The following is a 17,153-nucleotide window of genomic DNA, read 5'->3' on the forward strand; positions in this document are numbered from 1 at the left end:
GCTAGGGCCTTAAACGGGAAACGCTGTTCCGGAACAGAACGTAGACCACGCACAGTTCTCCATATTTGAGATAGCGGTTTGCGGGGATCTACCGACGCACAAAATTTCGACCACCGCTGAGCCTCTAGTTTGTCCATGCAGCGTTGTATCTTCTTTTGCATTCGCCTGGCTGTTCTTAGATCCTGAATTGACTTAGTGCGTCGATATCTTCTTTCGGCACGACGCTTAAGCTTTGTCTTTAAGAGTGGAAAGCGATAGCAATAACAGATCTCCTAACTGCTTCTCGCGCTTGCCGGCGAATGCAGCTTATGTAACCTAACGTTGAGCGGGAAACGGTGGTGGCGAGCGCTATGCACGAAGGCGAACTTTCTGGTAGAAACGTGGCCTCTTGCATGGGCCGATCCCGGAGGTTGTGCACAGCCGCGGCAAAAGAATTACATAATTTTTCAGCTTTCGATTATTGTTTCGCACTCTTAATATCTAAGCCTGAGAAGATTTAACATAAAATACATGCGCCGTTGGTGTCTTATTTCGTGACATTTATTTGTGGGCTCATTCTCAAAATTACGAGGAACAAATTGTCAAAAATTCTCAGAATTGTCAAGAAGACAAAGTACGAGCAACCTTAGTGATAGGCTGGCGTGGCAATATAACCCACATATACCGCATGTCGCATAGCAAGGCGTGGCATATACATATACCTAAATATATGCTAGAACTGTCGCTGACAGGCAACTCCACCGACACCGACACCGGATTTTCTGCGACACGGCATAATCGCGTTAATAATGAGACGCATGTGGGTCACTTTTCTTGTGATAACAACAATGAGTCTTTTACTCTTCACTGATGTTTTATTGCCTCTTACTGTTAATTATACATGAGCCCCTCTCACAGCTCTTCAGTAAGAATTCGCTTTCACCCGCACAAAAATGCTACAAAGCTTTTCTGGCTTATGTGCAAACATCTAAATTTATTGACTTATTGGCTATTATATACTGCAGACTTCCGTAAATGTTCTGTTGGTTATATTCATTGCGCAGTGCCGTATAACTGCAATGACAAAACAAAAGTTTGACACGGGCGGCGTGGTTCAGGCACCCACTTTGGGTCTCCTGTGGTCTGTGCATGATGGAAATCACCCAAGCGTGTTCGTGCATGAACAGACGCTATTGGGGAAACACTTCACAAAGCTCCGGGGGAAGAATTAGGCGCCTGCATCACAGCGCATGCGCGGGACCTTGTTTCGATGGCGCACGTTCTACCGGTGTAGAGCTAGTTCGTGGCGATGGCTTGTGGTTCTACCGTGACGACGACCTCCAGCAGTCCACGTAGCACGACTCCCGCCGGCAGAATCGGAGCTCATTGAGGCACATTCGCCCGTCGTAGCGACGGAACGCATCGTCGTCCGATAGGAACAGGTTTTTAAGCTCGTATGGATCTTCCGTCAAGTTGTAGCTTTCCACGAAACTCTGCAGCCAAAAAGAAAAAGAAAAGTAACCTTATTGCTGATCCTTAGCATTGTCACAGCCTGCAGTATATCCCAGTGTGCGGTGCACTAGGATATTAAAACGTTGCGTTTCATACGATGGTTTAAACATAGTAAGTAAATCGGTTTGACTGCTGCGTGAGGTATCCATTGAAGACTATTTGCATTTACTTTGTTGGGAAGTTTTGCTTGCTAGCGGAGAGAATTACGGCCAGGGTTCTCATTTTCGAAATTCGAGCCAGAGCTCCGGAGCCGGCGCGTCAGTGAATATGTGTGTCGTGACAGATTTCGAAGTACTTTTGCGCGTTTTGGCCGTGTTTCCACCTATGTTTTTATTACGGCAAAGTAATTTTCAAAACTCACTTTGCCGAGTCCCTTAATTTCTATCGAATTACCTCAATATAATCACTGTTCATCGTCAAAAAATTAAGGATTTCCAAACAAATTATGTCAATATTGATGGCGATACGGAGAGCTACTACATGAACTTCAAAATGGCGGCATCACTCGCTTTTAGGTTCTCCTGCCTTTCGGGTTTACCATGTTTCTAATCACGGCCTGGTCATTTTGATAGTCCAAAAGAGTAACTTCTAGCCTAATATCCCAGTCACCGTGAAATCATCTGGCGAAATATATATATATATATATATATATATATATATATATATATATATATATATATATATATATATATATATATCGAATAGTACGATTTGAGCATTGTGCAAATTGCACAAATGGCTTCCTTGATAGTTTACTGTTCCCTTCTGCCCCTTCTACGCACGGACGCTGGCTGCTATTACAATGGGTAAAATTCAGTTCATAAGGCAGAAGGTCTCAGGCAGTGGCGACACGTGATTGCCTTGTACCAAAATGACTTTTTGTTGTGTGTCGATCTTTCTGACGACATTACAGCGCCTACCCACCTCCTCGTCATCGAACGCACAGAGCTTGGTGTTGGCTTCTGCAGATATTTGCCTCGTGCAGAGGTAGGTGTTGTTTTTGGAGTCTTGACACTCGCACTCGACGTCCGGGTCACAACCCTAGAAGGGGGAAAAAAGCGAGTTTTAAATTTCCAGTCGGCACGCGCACACCGGCGCCTTTCAACGTAAAAGGACACGTTCAGTGTTGTTTTGTTTGCCTTTAAGGCCTCGCATTAACCAGCGTTATTCTAACCCCCGCATTCACAAATGCATCTTATCTTGAAGTTCATGTTTCGCGTGAGCTGAATGACACCTGAGCGTGAGCGTGACAACGACATCCATTGCGTTTCCTACGGCGCGTTCGCGACAGGCGTCATTAGGTCAAGTTACGATGTATTTTTGAATACGGGATTAAGACTCTGCGAACCACACACACAGTTTATCCCTCAAGACTCGCGGTCCCACTAGGCCGACACGGCTCTGATGCCGACAAGATGCCGACGGCGATGATCAGCCAGCTATAGTGGGCGGACCGTTCAGCAGTGTCGGTAGGTGTGCGAGTTGGGAGACCGATCATATTAAAACGCGTCAAATGGCGCACAGTGCACGACACAAAGAAGCAGAATAAACGGATAAGACAGCAGCTGGACTCGGAACTGCACTTTTTTATTATTAAAGACAAAGAAGGGTTAATATTCATACGTATACACCCCAGCGCACCACCGTGTGACAATGAATGACACTATTTAAAAAGGAAAGCAGCGAGACATTCTTGTTTGAAAGCCACGTTATCCCACTACCTACCGAAAATGGCAATTTGCGCTCGTTCAGCATCACAAATGGTTGGCTGATGCACGTCCGTTATTTTTAAATTTGTGGTTTCGATTGTAAATTTGTAAATTGTCACAGATTGTCATTTTATCTAAATATGAAGCCTCTGTCGTGTGTGGTCCTCCCCGGAAAGATGGGAAAGACCGCTTATTTTTCAAGGATGCCGCCACATTGCGCAGGCCATGGCCGCCATGCATGAGCAGGCTGATGTCACCGCGATGCTAGCTTGGGCGAAGCGCTGTGTTTAATGGCAGGTGTAAGTTCTGCGGTTGTTTCGAGTGGATGTTTTTTCGTGCTGACGCGGTCTACTCAGTATGACACGGCGTCTTATACGTTGGAAATGGTTCTGTGAGTGGTGCCAGAGTGATTTGACTCGACACGGTCGAAGTTTCTGCTGCCGGTGAGACGGACGTATAGCACCCAGCGTGATGCGCCCGCTCCCTTTTGAGCCTTCGTACAATCAGCCTCGAAGATCAGTTATGTGTACTTATAAGCATTCGTCATTACGTTATTACAACATTCGCCTTGCAGTTTCGTCCGAGCTGTGGCTTTACAGCAATGAGAACTTACGAAACATACGTGACGAATGTAACAGTGTAGGTGCCGTTCTGCTACGATATGAATTCTGCTGTTTACTTTGAAGGGCGTTCAAAGTTTCAAACTTAGCTTTAGATAAACTGCACAACGTCATCCTCAGCTAAACACGTTATTCTTTTTTTATTTGCCCACGAATGAAAGAGCTCCGATTGTTATATAATAGCACCTTGCCGTACAAGCTACAAGATCATAAAGGTCTCTTTTTTAGTTTTATTCTTTGGAATGTCGTCTAGGAGGCATTCGATAGCTTTACGAAAATTTTTTTATTGCAAACAGTTGTCGCAATCTTTTTAGACAATTCCTGTTGGATATTACCACTTTACACGACAAAGAATCGGTGCTGAGGCCCAAAACCAATGTATCGATCATGTTGGCTCATCATCCGCAGTAATCTCTGCTTTGAGCTATCCCATTGGCCTCGTGCAGGAAGGTCAACATAGACATAGCATGGTAGAGTTTAAACTCGTGAGCATGGTACCGGTGGTTGATGAAAATATTAAAATTGTCCGTGCTTAGATGTTTCGGGGTTGCATAGCGGTGGCCATGTATACGAACAACTTTATGTTCCAGTTCCCGCGCCAAGAGCTCAGAGGGCGAGAAGATTTTTCTATTTCACGCTGGAAATCCGCAGACGCCGCTGCTGCTCTTCGCCGAACGGAAGTCGACGCAGCCATACTAGTTCACGGCGACACACGCTGAAGTTGGCGATGCACCGCTGCACGTTTGCGCAGGCAAGAGGTCCCACCTTCCGTACTTATGACTGCGCCCAAAGGCTACGAAATGCTTCCACGACTGCCTTGTATGACTTGACACTATGCAGCTATTTCACAACAGAAGCTAAAGCATCTCCAACACCACGCATGATAACACATTCAAGCCTCACCTTGCCGGCTCGCACAAGCCAGAATGGAGGAAAAGCTGGCCGTGCGCTGATTAGCTAGACATCAGAGCTCTGCAGAGATACTTTGCGATTGTATCATTATATGACGCAAGATACTCGGACAACAATTATTTGAGATACAGATGCAAGATACTACTGGCAGTTATTGTATCCTATACGATACTTTCCATTTGTATGTTAAGATACTTCGATGCATTCGCAAATTTCTTATCATAGATCTATATTATGTGGCAGCAAGCGCGTGCGCAGAGAAATGTTTGCTTGAAAATTTCATAACTCCGACTAACCTTGTTTCATCTGAACGAAATGTCTGTTAGTATATCAACATTTTTAACGCGATAGCGTGAAGGGCTCAGTGTCGAAGAAAATCCGGTGTTGGTGTCGGCGGAGTTGTCCGCGAGCGACAATTTCAGTATATATTTAGGCATATGTACATGCCATGTCATGCTATAAGACATGTGCGGTATATGTGGGTTATATTGCCGCATCATTCTATCACTAAAGTTGCTCATACCGTGTCTTAAACTTTCGACAAAGTCATTCCTCGGGATGTTGAGAGTGATAGCCCACAAACAGATATATTGAAACAAAACACTTACGGCGCATGAATTTTATATTAAATCTTCATAACATGTTTTATGTTAAACCTGAAAAATTATGTAATTTTTCTGCCGCAGCTGTGCACAACCTCCCGAATCGGCCGACGTAAGAGGCCGCGTTTCTACTAGAAAGCTCGCCTTCGTGCATAGCGTTCGCCTGCAGCATTTGCCGTTAAACATTACGGTTAGATATGCTGCAGTTGCCGGGAAGCGTGATAAGCAGTCAGGAATCTTTGAATGCTATCGTGTTCCGTTCTTAAAGGCGAAGCTTAAACGTCCTCCAAGTGTTTGCCTTACTTGCTCAAAATATATTTTAATTCCGAAACAATTCATTGAGGTTGCTTTCGCTGCTTAACATGAGAGCTCTTTATACGCTGCACTGTCAGCGGTGTTTGCTTGTCGCTTTAGTAATTGATGGGAGTCGCTACTCTGCCCGCCGATCAGCAAGCGGGTCGCCGTCTAATTACAAGAACGTCAATAAGAAGCCTCTGCACGATGGGGCAAATACCGATGTGAAGTTGTACCTTGTCCGTAAACCTATTACCATTCATGCAGTACCGGATCACCGGACAGGTGTACATCAGCAACAACGCCGGAAGCGAGATATATCGTGACACATCGTGTATACAGAGAGCACGTAAAGCAGCAATGATCTTTCATATTCTACTTGTCTCATCCTGACGTCATCGTCTGTCCTCGATGGAGGGCTCTGGCGGAAAGGTAAAAGAATGTTGCTTCCTTTAGTTTTATTCTGGTGGCTTAGGGGCAGAAGTATCAGCTTCACAAGCGGAGTTCAGCCAACGTTTGTAGTTTCGCACGGTGATGTTGCGATAGCAGTGTCTTGCATGGAAAATACAGATACTGATACACGTCCTGCCAGACGTATACAGATACAAGAAACCCTAAGAGTACGTAAGATAGTATCTAAGACACATGTGTGTTCGATACTGCCCAGCTCTGCCAGCCATTTGTAGCTCGCTCGATGGAAAGGTCTATGGGCGAGAAACGAGGGTGTAACTATCTTCATATAAACCCTTATTGACACACACGCCTCCACATTGGCCACACATTTCTGAAGATATAAACTTCCTTAGTGCTGCAGTTTTATTTTAATATATAATACCATGATAACTGGCATTTGACGTTTTTGAGCGCTTGAATCACATTAGGAGCGTCACTGTAAAACATTGGCTTTTTTTGCAGAACTCTGTCGCCTTACGGCTGCTCGCAAATGCTCAAAGATCGATATGGAAGGAAAGAATGCTGCATCATCTTATATTATATTCAGAGAGCTTGTTTCCGATTGCAACGCGAGGTGCCCATCTATGGCTTATTATATACTGAAGCGCACGCACACACACACACACACACACACACACACACACACACACACACACACACACACACACACACACACACACACACACACACACACACACACACACACACACACACACACACACACACACACACACACACACACACACACAGGTGTATATACATATATAATGCGCGTAACACCTTCCCACTTTACATTACGGGAGGTAAGAACAAAAAATGAGTCGAGAGAATCCAAGGGAACATTCGGGCTCTGCATGCCAAACAGCCACAAACAAAGCCTACACTTGGTAAAGCATAAACAACATACAGGCACAAAAAAAATAAAGAACAAGAATAAGCGGACCCCACACATATGTGGCAATCGGTGTTCAATTTGGCATGTTATTTTAACACCTATATTTGTTCATAATACTGCGCTAACTTAGCGTGCTTTTTTTACTTCTTAGTGCTCAGCAGATTTTTACTTATTAAGCGATAGCTTGATGACTATTGGAGCAGGAATATGTCATTTCTTTTGATAAGATTTTGACACTCACTTCAATCAGCAACTCTCGTAGAGCGGTAAAGTGAGACTGAAATACCATTACCGTATAAATAGTTCTCGAAATGTAGCATGGAAATTGATGCTGAAAATGGGTTTTTGACCATTTCTGAGATTTTTTATTTTTCTTAATTGTTTTAAATAAGTTTGAGCTATCTTTTAAATTCGCATGAAAATAGAACCTATACGCAGTGCGTTGCTTTAATGAAACGCGGATTCATTCGTTAGAAGAAATATTCCACTTTCTTTTCTTCTTTCATTTCTTCTTTTGTTATTTGTTTGTTTGTTTGTTTATGTAGTCTTTTGTCATTTTCGGAAATGGCATGCTGCTTATTCTGGCGAGTTTCAGAAGGCTGTCCGGTGCTTTTTAAGCTCTGAAATAATCCTACTAGCGCCATCGTTCTGTTAACCACGAAGTACTATATACCCTCTTTCTTTTACTATTTATAATTAATTGGTTAATTAATTTGGTTTAACCTTCCAAAACATCATATAGGTTGCGAGGGACGCTGTAGTACGTACATAGCTACGGACTAATTATTAACGTGTACCCAGTGCATTGTGGTCCAGAGTTCTTGCACTCCGCCTTTATCGGAATGCGGCCGCGATTGCAGGGAATCAGACCCGCGACCTCTCTCTCTCTCCCTGTCTCACCATCAAATCGCCTACGTAGTTACTGAGCCACAACTCGTGTACCATGCTTTGGGTTCACGTTAGAGAACCCCGCGGGTGGTCGAAATCAATCCAGAGCCGTCCGCTACACATCGACCCTCACTGGGAACTTTCGGAGCTTTCAACCCCGCAATTTGCTCGTATTGATGCGAAAGCATCAAGTAGTCCATTGAGCGCAAGAAGCCAGCGCCGTCTGTAGCAGCGAAACGGCACCTAAGTTCCCATTGGCTACGAACCCACGTCACGACCGTGCCTCGCGCATTGGTGACGTTCGTGACGTCACGGGACGCTCGTGACGCGCGCTCTCGGAAGCCTCTGTTATCCTTTATCTGGTCGGCTCGGCTTGTTTCTCCCTTTCTATGTTGCGCCGTACTAGTTTTAGAATGCAATACCAACTAGCCCAATCCTCAACCCTAGGGAACTGTGTTATCCGCGCGTTCCTTGTCCGCGCATGCTCTCGCCTGCGCCCTAACAGCGCCCTGGTAAGGCAAAATCAAAACGCGTTAAGCGCCTGAACGCGCTCGCTTGCTCGCGAGGAGTCCATAACTCGAACGACCGCTCAGCGGCTTTCAGTTGGACATTAGGGTTTTCGCATTCGCAGCTCATAAGAAGTGCTTAGGTGTCTACGGATTTCCTTTTTCCTTTTTTTGACAGCGAAAACTGTGTATCTCTACCTCCCAATGGGTATGTCGCCTTCGTATAGGCTAAACTCGCGACGCGAGCGCCGCGTGCGCCGCTGGGTTCCTTGCAGCACCAGCAGACGGCGCTCGCCTTCGCGCATCCGAGGCAGCGGTGGCGCCGGCCGTGCGGAAGAAAGTAAAAAAAAAAGAAGAGTAGTTCGCGTTCGCGCATATCGTTCGCCGCAGGCGTTTCCCGGTAAAGATTGCGGTTGCATAAGCTGCAGTTGCCGGAAAGCGTCAACTGTAGCACACGAAGCAGGGAGTGACGTAACTACACTTTCGCATGAAAAAGAAGAACCCTCCTAGCAACTTATTTGCCTTGTGACAGTGCTATGGGAAGGCCACGTCTAGTGAGGACTCCCGAAGAGCAGCGTGCATGCGACGCGCGGCGAAAGTGTGGTTAAGTGCATCTCTACTCTCTCTGGTCCATTCATTGTGGTAGCGGCGCAAGCCAAGTCCTAGGCCGTTGGAACGTCTTAGGCTAATAATTAGGTAACGCGCATGTGAACGTCGCCATGTGAATAATTTCAAGCTACGTCGCAATGAGTAATCGTTCCAGTTGTCGTTTACAGCTTCGATGTCAAACCACTGTCACAGCGTGGATTGGAGACCAATGTTTTTTTAACGGAGTTACCGCGATGGGCCTCGGACCCTCATAGAACTCTCCGCGTGAACTCACCGACATTCCTTGGAGCACTGGGCATTTTCCGGGGCGCTCTTGCTCATCCCCCTCGCCTTCGTACTCGACAAGGAAGCTTTGCCTCGGCCGGTTACCGCGGGACGCATCGCCGACCAGCAGCGGTTTGAGCGAGACGCCGTCCATGTCTCCGCGGGAAGGAAGGCCGGCCAGGTCCAGAAATGTAGGCGCCAGGTCGACGTTCAGTGCCACGCCCTGCTCAGGCAGGCGATGCTTCCGCGTAAGAGGCCAGTGTCGAGTGATTTTTCGTACGCATTAAATTGTAAACCTTTGCAACTTCTACGCCAGGCCATTTCACCACAAGCGATAAACTGGTGAGCCAGTGTCATCACTGGCTCATAATAACAAGGAGAAGTCAACGTGTCAAAGAAATCAAGCGCTGTCGCAAAAAATACTTATTATAGCCAGTAATTTGCATACAAGCAAACAAACAAAAAAACCTAACAGCGCGTTCCGCGCTTTCTACGATTGGGCACGCCTATCTACGCAACTAGAAGTTCTATAGCACGATAATACATGTTTATAGTTCAGACAGCTGTCGTCAATTTTTTGGAACCGTAATACACGGTTCAAGCTTACGCGTTATATATTTCACATTGGCAGCAGTGGGACTGAGAACAAGAAGACGGAGCGCAATGAGCAGTGTCTGTCGAGTCTCTGCGTTTGGCATAGTCAAATACATAGCCTATAAACAAGTGGGCGCACCCTACTCCCCCCTTTAGGCGATGCGCAGGTTGCACAAGGGCCCACCATATACTAGCTGTTTCTTGCGGGGAATAACCGGAACCGAGAGTGATGTTCGCTCGTGTATTGGATCATACGAAGGCGTTGAACACCTATGTATTATGCTGCGGTAGTTTTAGTTTAAGGAGAAAGTATGAATGACAAATTATGCACGGTAAACGCAAGGCCTTGCTTGGACTTGACTAATTTCAAAGCGCTTTTCTTCGTGCATACACAGTGCTCCCTCTATCCCGCTTTCCTCTTTCTGTTCCCCCTTTCCCTTCTTCAAGTGTAGGGTAGCAAACCAGATGTTCGTCTGGGTCACCTCCCTGCCTTTCCTCTCTTTGCTCTCTCTCTCTCTCTCTTGGGCCTATGCCCAACAAACGAATTGTGATGATGATGTGATAACTTTATTTGGAATCCGGCGATTGGGAGGCCCGGGCCTGGGGCCGCCTAGATGGCCACTGGGAGCTGCTGCTCCCGTGCGGCTTCCTTGGCTCGCTGGACGGCCCAAAGTTGGTCTTGGAGTTCTGAGCTGAGCAGCACGGCCGACCACCGCGCCCGTAGATTGTCTGGGGAGGCTGCCATTTTATTTTGGTATATTTCACATCCCCACAACATGTGTTGAAGGGTGGCTCTAACAGACTTGCATAGCTTGCACATATCGCTCTCGTATATATCGGGGTAGAAAGTTTTTAGCTGCATGGGACTCGTATAAGTTGCTGTTTGTAGTCGCCTCCAAGTAACGGACTCAGCTCTGTTCAGTTTAGTGTGAGGCGGTGGTAATACTCGCCTCCGATTTTGATAGAATTTGGTAATATCACTAAATCTTGTTAATATATCTTTTTCTCTCCAAATTTCCTCCTCCGCGTTCTCCTGACCGATGGAAGTCACTCTTTGCTCAGCTCGGCGAGTAAGACCTCGAGCTTCGCGGTGTGCTACCTCGTTGAGGTTGACTGCGGGAATGTCTGGAGTCGTATGCGCTGGGAACCAGAGCAATTGCCTGCCGTTCTTCTCTGCATCGGAGAACTTCGCTTCATTGACTCTGATGATGTGCCATGCCTCAGGAGAGATCTTACCTTTTGCATAATTTCTAATGGCCGCTTGAAAATCGCTTATGATGTATTGAGCATTCGTGGAGACCAATGCTAGTGCAATGGCTACCTCCTCTGCGGTCTCGGAATGTTTGGTATTAACTGATACACTTGTAAGGGGTTTTTGGGTGTGATCTACGATTACTGCTACATAGCTATTTCTGTCTGGGTATTCAGCCGCGTCTACGAAGATTGCTTCGTAGACGCGGCTGAATACCCAGACAGAAAAAAACGAATTGCAAGTGAAATTTTTCATGGTATTTAATGGTATTAAAGACCTATAGGCGATAATGCCATGGTGCCGCTATACTGTGCCATGCCGTGTTACTCTTCCTATGTTGTGTGTCCAAACTGAACCTGCCACAATTTATGTACCTGAATTGAATTCTGGGATTTTACGTGCCAAAACCATGATTTGGTTATGAGTCACGCCGTAGTGGGTCCACTCCGGATTAATTTTGACCACCAGGGGATCCTTAATGCTCCCAATGCGTAGGACACGGGCGTGTTTTGCATTGCGGCGTTTATATATATATATATATATATATATATATATATATATATATATATATATATATATATATATATATATATATATATATATATATATATATATATATATACATACATACATACTTCTATTAATGTTGACTAAGAACGAGACCTCTCTCATTAATCGCCCCCGGCTGGTTGGTTATTGGACACAGTTCAACTGACTCAGGTACAACTATTATGCAACGTCCCGTCGACATCATGAAGGCGAAGGCGACACCATCACACTGGTTGGAAGAAGGCGAATAACGTGATGCGTCACCGCCAGGACGCGAGTAACTCCGCGTTGACAATCCCCAAACGTGCTCACCTGCTCCTCCCTGCCGGCGATGATGCCGGGCCCTCTGACCAGCAGGGGCACGTGAATGTCCGTCTCGTAGGGGTGCCGCTTGTCCTTCGGCATCGAGTACTGACCTACAAAAGTCAACGAAACGGTCTCAACGGTCTCATCGGTCTCTAAAAGCAGGGTGCATTTCCGCGCCAGTGCAGATCACAATGAGCGATGAGAATCCCCATTGGCTATAGGTGGTTCGTATTCGACTATGAACTGAGTTGTGGGGTTTAACGTCCCGAGACTGCACCATGGGGTGCACAGTTCGAAGGAATCACAGTGAGCTCTACTGCACGTGCGAGTAAGGGGTTCTGCTGCGAAGCACGCACTTCGCAATAACGATTGAACTCTGTCTTGTCCATCACTGCGACCTTTCGTGCTATAGTCTACCTCGGTCAACCCTATACTGGCCTCTGCAGCACTGACCGTGCACCCACACAGACACAGCACTCACCAATTCGAATCGCCCATAGAACGAATGTGTCTCAGCGAAGACAGGGCTAAGTTGACGCACTTGAGGCAAAGCACTCCACAAGCTTTGTATAATGTTTGAGGAACGTGATGTGTAAGATACCCTTGTAGTGCGCTGCAGGTGACGTTGGACAAAACGGGGCAGTGTATAAATGACACGGGGCGCGAACACCGGTACAAGAGCGAGCCTATTTTTCGACAGGAAGGAGATAATGGTCAAGTCCAGCAACCAAAGAAAAAGGTAAGTAATCGAAGCTTATGCAGTTAAGGTTGCCTCTCAGGGCACATGTGTCAGCGCAATTTCCTTATAGCTGTGAGCGAAAAAACTTAATCGGTGACGGTCGACGGCGTCGTTATATAGGCTCGGGAACGTGTCGCTGCGTATGCGATGTCGCCACATATGTGTTCGCAAGTTTATGAAAAAAATCAATGAACAAACATTTGATGGTTCGCGCTTGGTATCCTGTGTTTGGGTGCACTTGGTTCAGTCTTGTCGTTTCGTAGTTTTTGCACAGAAATTTAAGGATGATTTGGTACATATTTGCGAAGGAAAACAGGTCCTATTTTCCTTGTCTCTGACATGCATGTTTATTTACTACATTATTATTATTCTATTTCTTAAAAAATTATTTGTAGCTTTATTTAGTTAGTTATTTAGTTACGTGGGTTCTTATGACGCAAGAACACCACAGGTGATGATGCTCCATACACATTATAAAAGGAAATGATGCGATAAATACAGAAGAAGCTGCCTTTGCTAGAACTTTACGAAGAAGTCGAGAGAACCACGTCAGTTTTAAAGTTTGTGCAAGTATATTGCGCTCTCTGAAATCCTACAAACAACACTGTGGTCAACAACGGCATTCTCGCCTATAGGATGAAGGTGGGGTGAAATAGTATACGTTGAGCATAAATATTTAAAAATATAAACTTGTCTTTGTGTTTATAGGTCGGCATATGTTATAGGAACACAATTTACTGTTAATGGTTCACCGCAGTTATATCAATTTGGCTGTCCTTGCTGTTATAAGAAGAAAAGCATGGGTGAGATGTGGGTATCCTATGAGTATAGCCGCCATAGGATGACTTCGGTGAAGCTATCTTGATGACGGCAGGTGTATACTTCTGCCCTTAATTTCCATACTCTTTTTGTTCGTGCTTAAGTTCAGGGCTTTCGAGTACTCTGGTAAACTGCACGTTCACTGCGAGAAAGTATGAACTACGTGCGGTTTCAGTACAAGCTCTAGAAAAATTGTTGCTATCGACCATTAATTTTGATGATTTAGCTTTTCTTAGTTCTTTCAACTCTTATGACCACCACCGAAAGTTTTCTTCTGCAGTTACACGTTCTAGAAAACTTCTACAATTTTCCGCAGAATCGTTACAGTAGGGTAAATAAAGCAACCGAAGTTGAAGAGCATAGCTCCGCTTCTCTGAAATTTACGCCTACGTGTGTATGCATTTGTCTACAGTACCACACAGAAGGTCATGTGCACACGCACCCAAGTGGTAGCCGTTGTCGGACGTGAAGAATACGTAAGTGTTGTTCAGCAGCTGTTTCGAGTCCAGGTAGCTCAGCACGTCTGCAACCATATCGTCCACAGAAAGGAGCGTGCGTAATCTGTGAAATAGATATGAATAATCTAGCTCACTGACTCTCTCCCTCTCTCTCGGGTCTAGCTTTGTCCGGTCATAACTGTAGACGAAAAACCCCAGACCCCATAAAGAGGCCAGAACTTCACATGGTCTCTCGTGATGCCAAAAGAAGTAACGCACACTTGATGCACAGGTTACGACTATCCGGGGCGTTCACTCGGCGTTACTTTACCGACAGCACAGACTGTCCGTAGTACGAGAGTTAGATATACCTGAGACTATACAAACACATTCTGTACATCAGCCCAAGCTCTGCTGTGGGCAGACAATCATTTGCATATATTCTGTCAAAGCTAGCTTAGCTATCAACTTTTGCCTGAAATGCTTCTTTTGGGACCTCGGCCGGACCGTTGTCGTCGGTGTGATATTCAATGGCTATAATCAGATTCTTGAGTGAGAGTGGTCTGGATTTGAGGCTTTGAAGAGTCCTCGCTGATCATATTTATTTTTTGGCCGCTTTCGTGTTCTTCATCAACATTTTTTCTCTCTTTCTCTCTTTAATCTTTTTTTCCTGCTTCAATGCTGAGCTGCACATTAGAACTTTTATTTAGGCCGAACTCTCCGCTTTTCTATCTGAGTAATTCTATATGCAGAACCTATCGACGTCTTTCTTAAACGGGCGTTGCTAAATGTTTTAGACGTATGACTGCTAAGGGGAAGAAAGAATTGGTCACTGTCGTGTCTGCGTGCGTGCGCCACGCTTGCGTGAATAAGGGAGCTTGTGGATACACTTCCGGGACAAGAGAGAGAGAGAAATAGAAGAGAGGAAAAGCACGGAGGTTAACCAGACGCACGTCTGGTTTGCTACCCTGCAAGGGGGAAGGGGATATAGAGATGAGAGAGCGAGCACGGTTTCGCGCACATTTGAAGGTTCGCACCGAGTCTACAAACGGTCGCCATGGCCTGTCGACGTGCCACCGCGCGAAGCCGCATTGCCACTGGCTAAAATTGCGCTCCGCTCGGCGAGCGACGAAGCGGCATCCAGCAAAACACTGCACAGATCAGTGGGTGGACATATCAGACGGAATAAGAAGGCGACGAAAATAACGGTTCGCGGTCTATGGCATGCGCGTGAGGTCAGTACGGCCGGCATACTCTGTCGGGAAACCAAACGAGTTGACATCTTTTACTGGAGTGCCATCTTTAAAGAACTGTTCCTTCGCCACTACTGACTAGAATATTGGTTATCTTCGTTCGCTATTTAATCCGCACCGCCGCATTCCGGCCTCTTAACTTTGTGTGTCCCTTTTTGTTCCGTAGCTCTTTGCGCGGTCTTTAGCTTTGGCAACGTCAGAGATGACCGGCAACAAATGATTGAGGTGCTTAGCCGACAAAGTGTAAGAGCAGGTCAAGTGACTGATATGCAGAAAATTAAGGGAATGTTTAATAGCCTAGCAAGAGAACGACAATTGGTGATTGGCAGCCAACCTCTAAAATATGTGCTCCGGAATCTAGAACATTTATGTAGGCCAATTAGTCACGGGGATTCGAATCATGACGCGGAAATAAAAAAAAAGGATAAAAATCAACGGGAGCGCATATGGTAGGCATGGCCGGCAAGGCACCACCAGCAGCTTACCGAAAGAAAGGTGTACGATCATTGTGTTATGCCGATCCTAACATATGGGACAGTAACTTGGAGGCTAAGAAAGATGCTTGAGAAAGGTATACATGGTACGACAACGTCGTGCCTGTAGGAATACACTGCATTGCGCCAAGTCCGTATATGTGCGGAAGCTGACACCTTTAGGGCTCGTTATTGAGTGAACACTTTTCTAGCGTGCGCGGGCGTTTAGCCGTTACCTGTTTCTGTAGGTTTCGTCGATCCAGGAAACCACATCTTCCGGTATAGGGTGGATGGCCTGCCGTACTAGCCAGTGCTTCGTCTGGCATACAGAAAAACGAAATGAGCAAAACACTCATTGCCCGTTCAATTCTGTCGGCACAGTGCCGGCATGTCTCTATGGGGGGCAAAATCTTAGGGCTTCCACCTCCCCTTCCCCACTTCCGGAACCGCCAGTAAGGGCGCGCATCCAGTCGCACAAGGCACGCATCGCATACAAGTTAGAAGATGGCCCGCCATATGCCGGAAAGCCTAATCCACATGTCCCCACTGTGGCTGGCTGCAAAAAATCTGGCGCTTTAAGCTTATCTTGTGGTTATATCTAGTGTATAACAATCAGGTTCCTTCAGCCAGATACAGGCGCCATGTATAGTGCCACGGGGACGTGCTGGAACAATTTCAACAGGCAGTACCTCTAGCCGTATGCGATCCAATAATTGAAACTGTTTTTCGTACTATACGTACGGAAATTACAAGTAGTAAAATAACATTATTTCCATAAGAACAGTACGCAAGACGTATAGAATTATTCGATGATATATACTGCAAAATAGCCAAAACCTTCACCTATCACCAACCCACCTTTATACAGTGTGTCCCCGGTGACGCAGGCCTGGACTTATAAAAAAAAAAGAGGTACTATGAAATTCGAGGATAGGACCATCGGTGTTTTATTAGCTGTCGCCTTCGCAAACTGGAGATTTATTTTCAGTTATCGTTCATTAGTTAATAAGTCAAAATTATATTATTGCGTAAGCTAAGAAAGCGAAATTGTGCATTGCATTCGATAACGTCGTATTCAGCAGTTTGTAGCTCACTTCGCTACATATTTTCTAGTTATTTCTTGCAAGCTTCAAAGTTGTGTCGCCTAAACGCAAAGAACGGTGGGAAATGAATCCCGCGTGCGCGACATCGGTGCTCTCGAGAGGGATTTCAAACTAACTCTATTCTCAATGGCTCACTTGGGGGCCACGAAAACCTGACAAGGCGGACGTGTATCTGTTGGCGGCAGCTACATATGTAAGCAGCCACATGCCGCCGTATGCTATAGGTGTGCGCACAGACTTGGGGAAGCGTTAAAGAGTACGACTGAAACGAAAAAAAAACTGTTTTATTGATTTTCTCTGTTACAACGCTTCCTTGTCGCTTTTACGCAGCCGCTGAGTCAGTCACAGAGCAGTGTTGGTTCTTGAAGATTTTTTTCAGAGCGAC

General features: G+C 45.8%; 1 protein-coding gene and 1 long non-coding RNA gene across 3 annotated transcripts in view; one reads left to right on the top strand and one right to left on the bottom strand.

The window, feature by feature from the left end:
- The window catches only part of LOC135910791 (uncharacterized), a 47,129-nt gene that overhangs the window by 20,711 nt on the left and 9,265 nt on the right, over positions 1 to 17,153 (top strand). The gene's annotated exons all lie outside the window — the stretch shown is intronic.
- Positions 945 to 17,153, bottom strand: part of LOC135910790 (N-acetylglucosamine-6-sulfatase-like) — a 32,769-nt gene continuing 16,560 nt past the window's right edge. For both annotated transcript variants that reach the window (XM_065442887.2, XM_065442888.2), the window contains exons 8-13: positions 15,902 to 15,984; positions 13,945 to 14,063; positions 11,951 to 12,054; positions 9,254 to 9,466; positions 2,416 to 2,532; positions 945 to 1,472 (exon numbers count right to left, since the gene is read on the bottom strand). In XM_065442887.2, coding sequence (XP_065298959.2) covers positions 1,302 to 1,472; positions 2,416 to 2,532; positions 9,254 to 9,466; positions 11,951 to 12,054; positions 13,945 to 14,063; positions 15,902 to 15,984 — 807 coding nt within the window. In that variant the 3' untranslated portion in view covers positions 945 to 1,301. The remainder of the gene's footprint in view (positions 1,473 to 2,415; positions 2,533 to 9,253; positions 9,467 to 11,950; positions 12,055 to 13,944; positions 14,064 to 15,901; positions 15,985 to 17,153) is intronic.

The sequence above is a fragment of the Dermacentor albipictus genome, chromosome 5, assembly GCF_038994185.2.
Source record: "Dermacentor albipictus isolate Rhodes 1998 colony chromosome 5, USDA_Dalb.pri_finalv2, whole genome shotgun sequence".
Taxonomy (NCBI): domain Eukaryota; kingdom Metazoa; phylum Arthropoda; class Arachnida; order Ixodida; family Ixodidae; genus Dermacentor; species Dermacentor albipictus.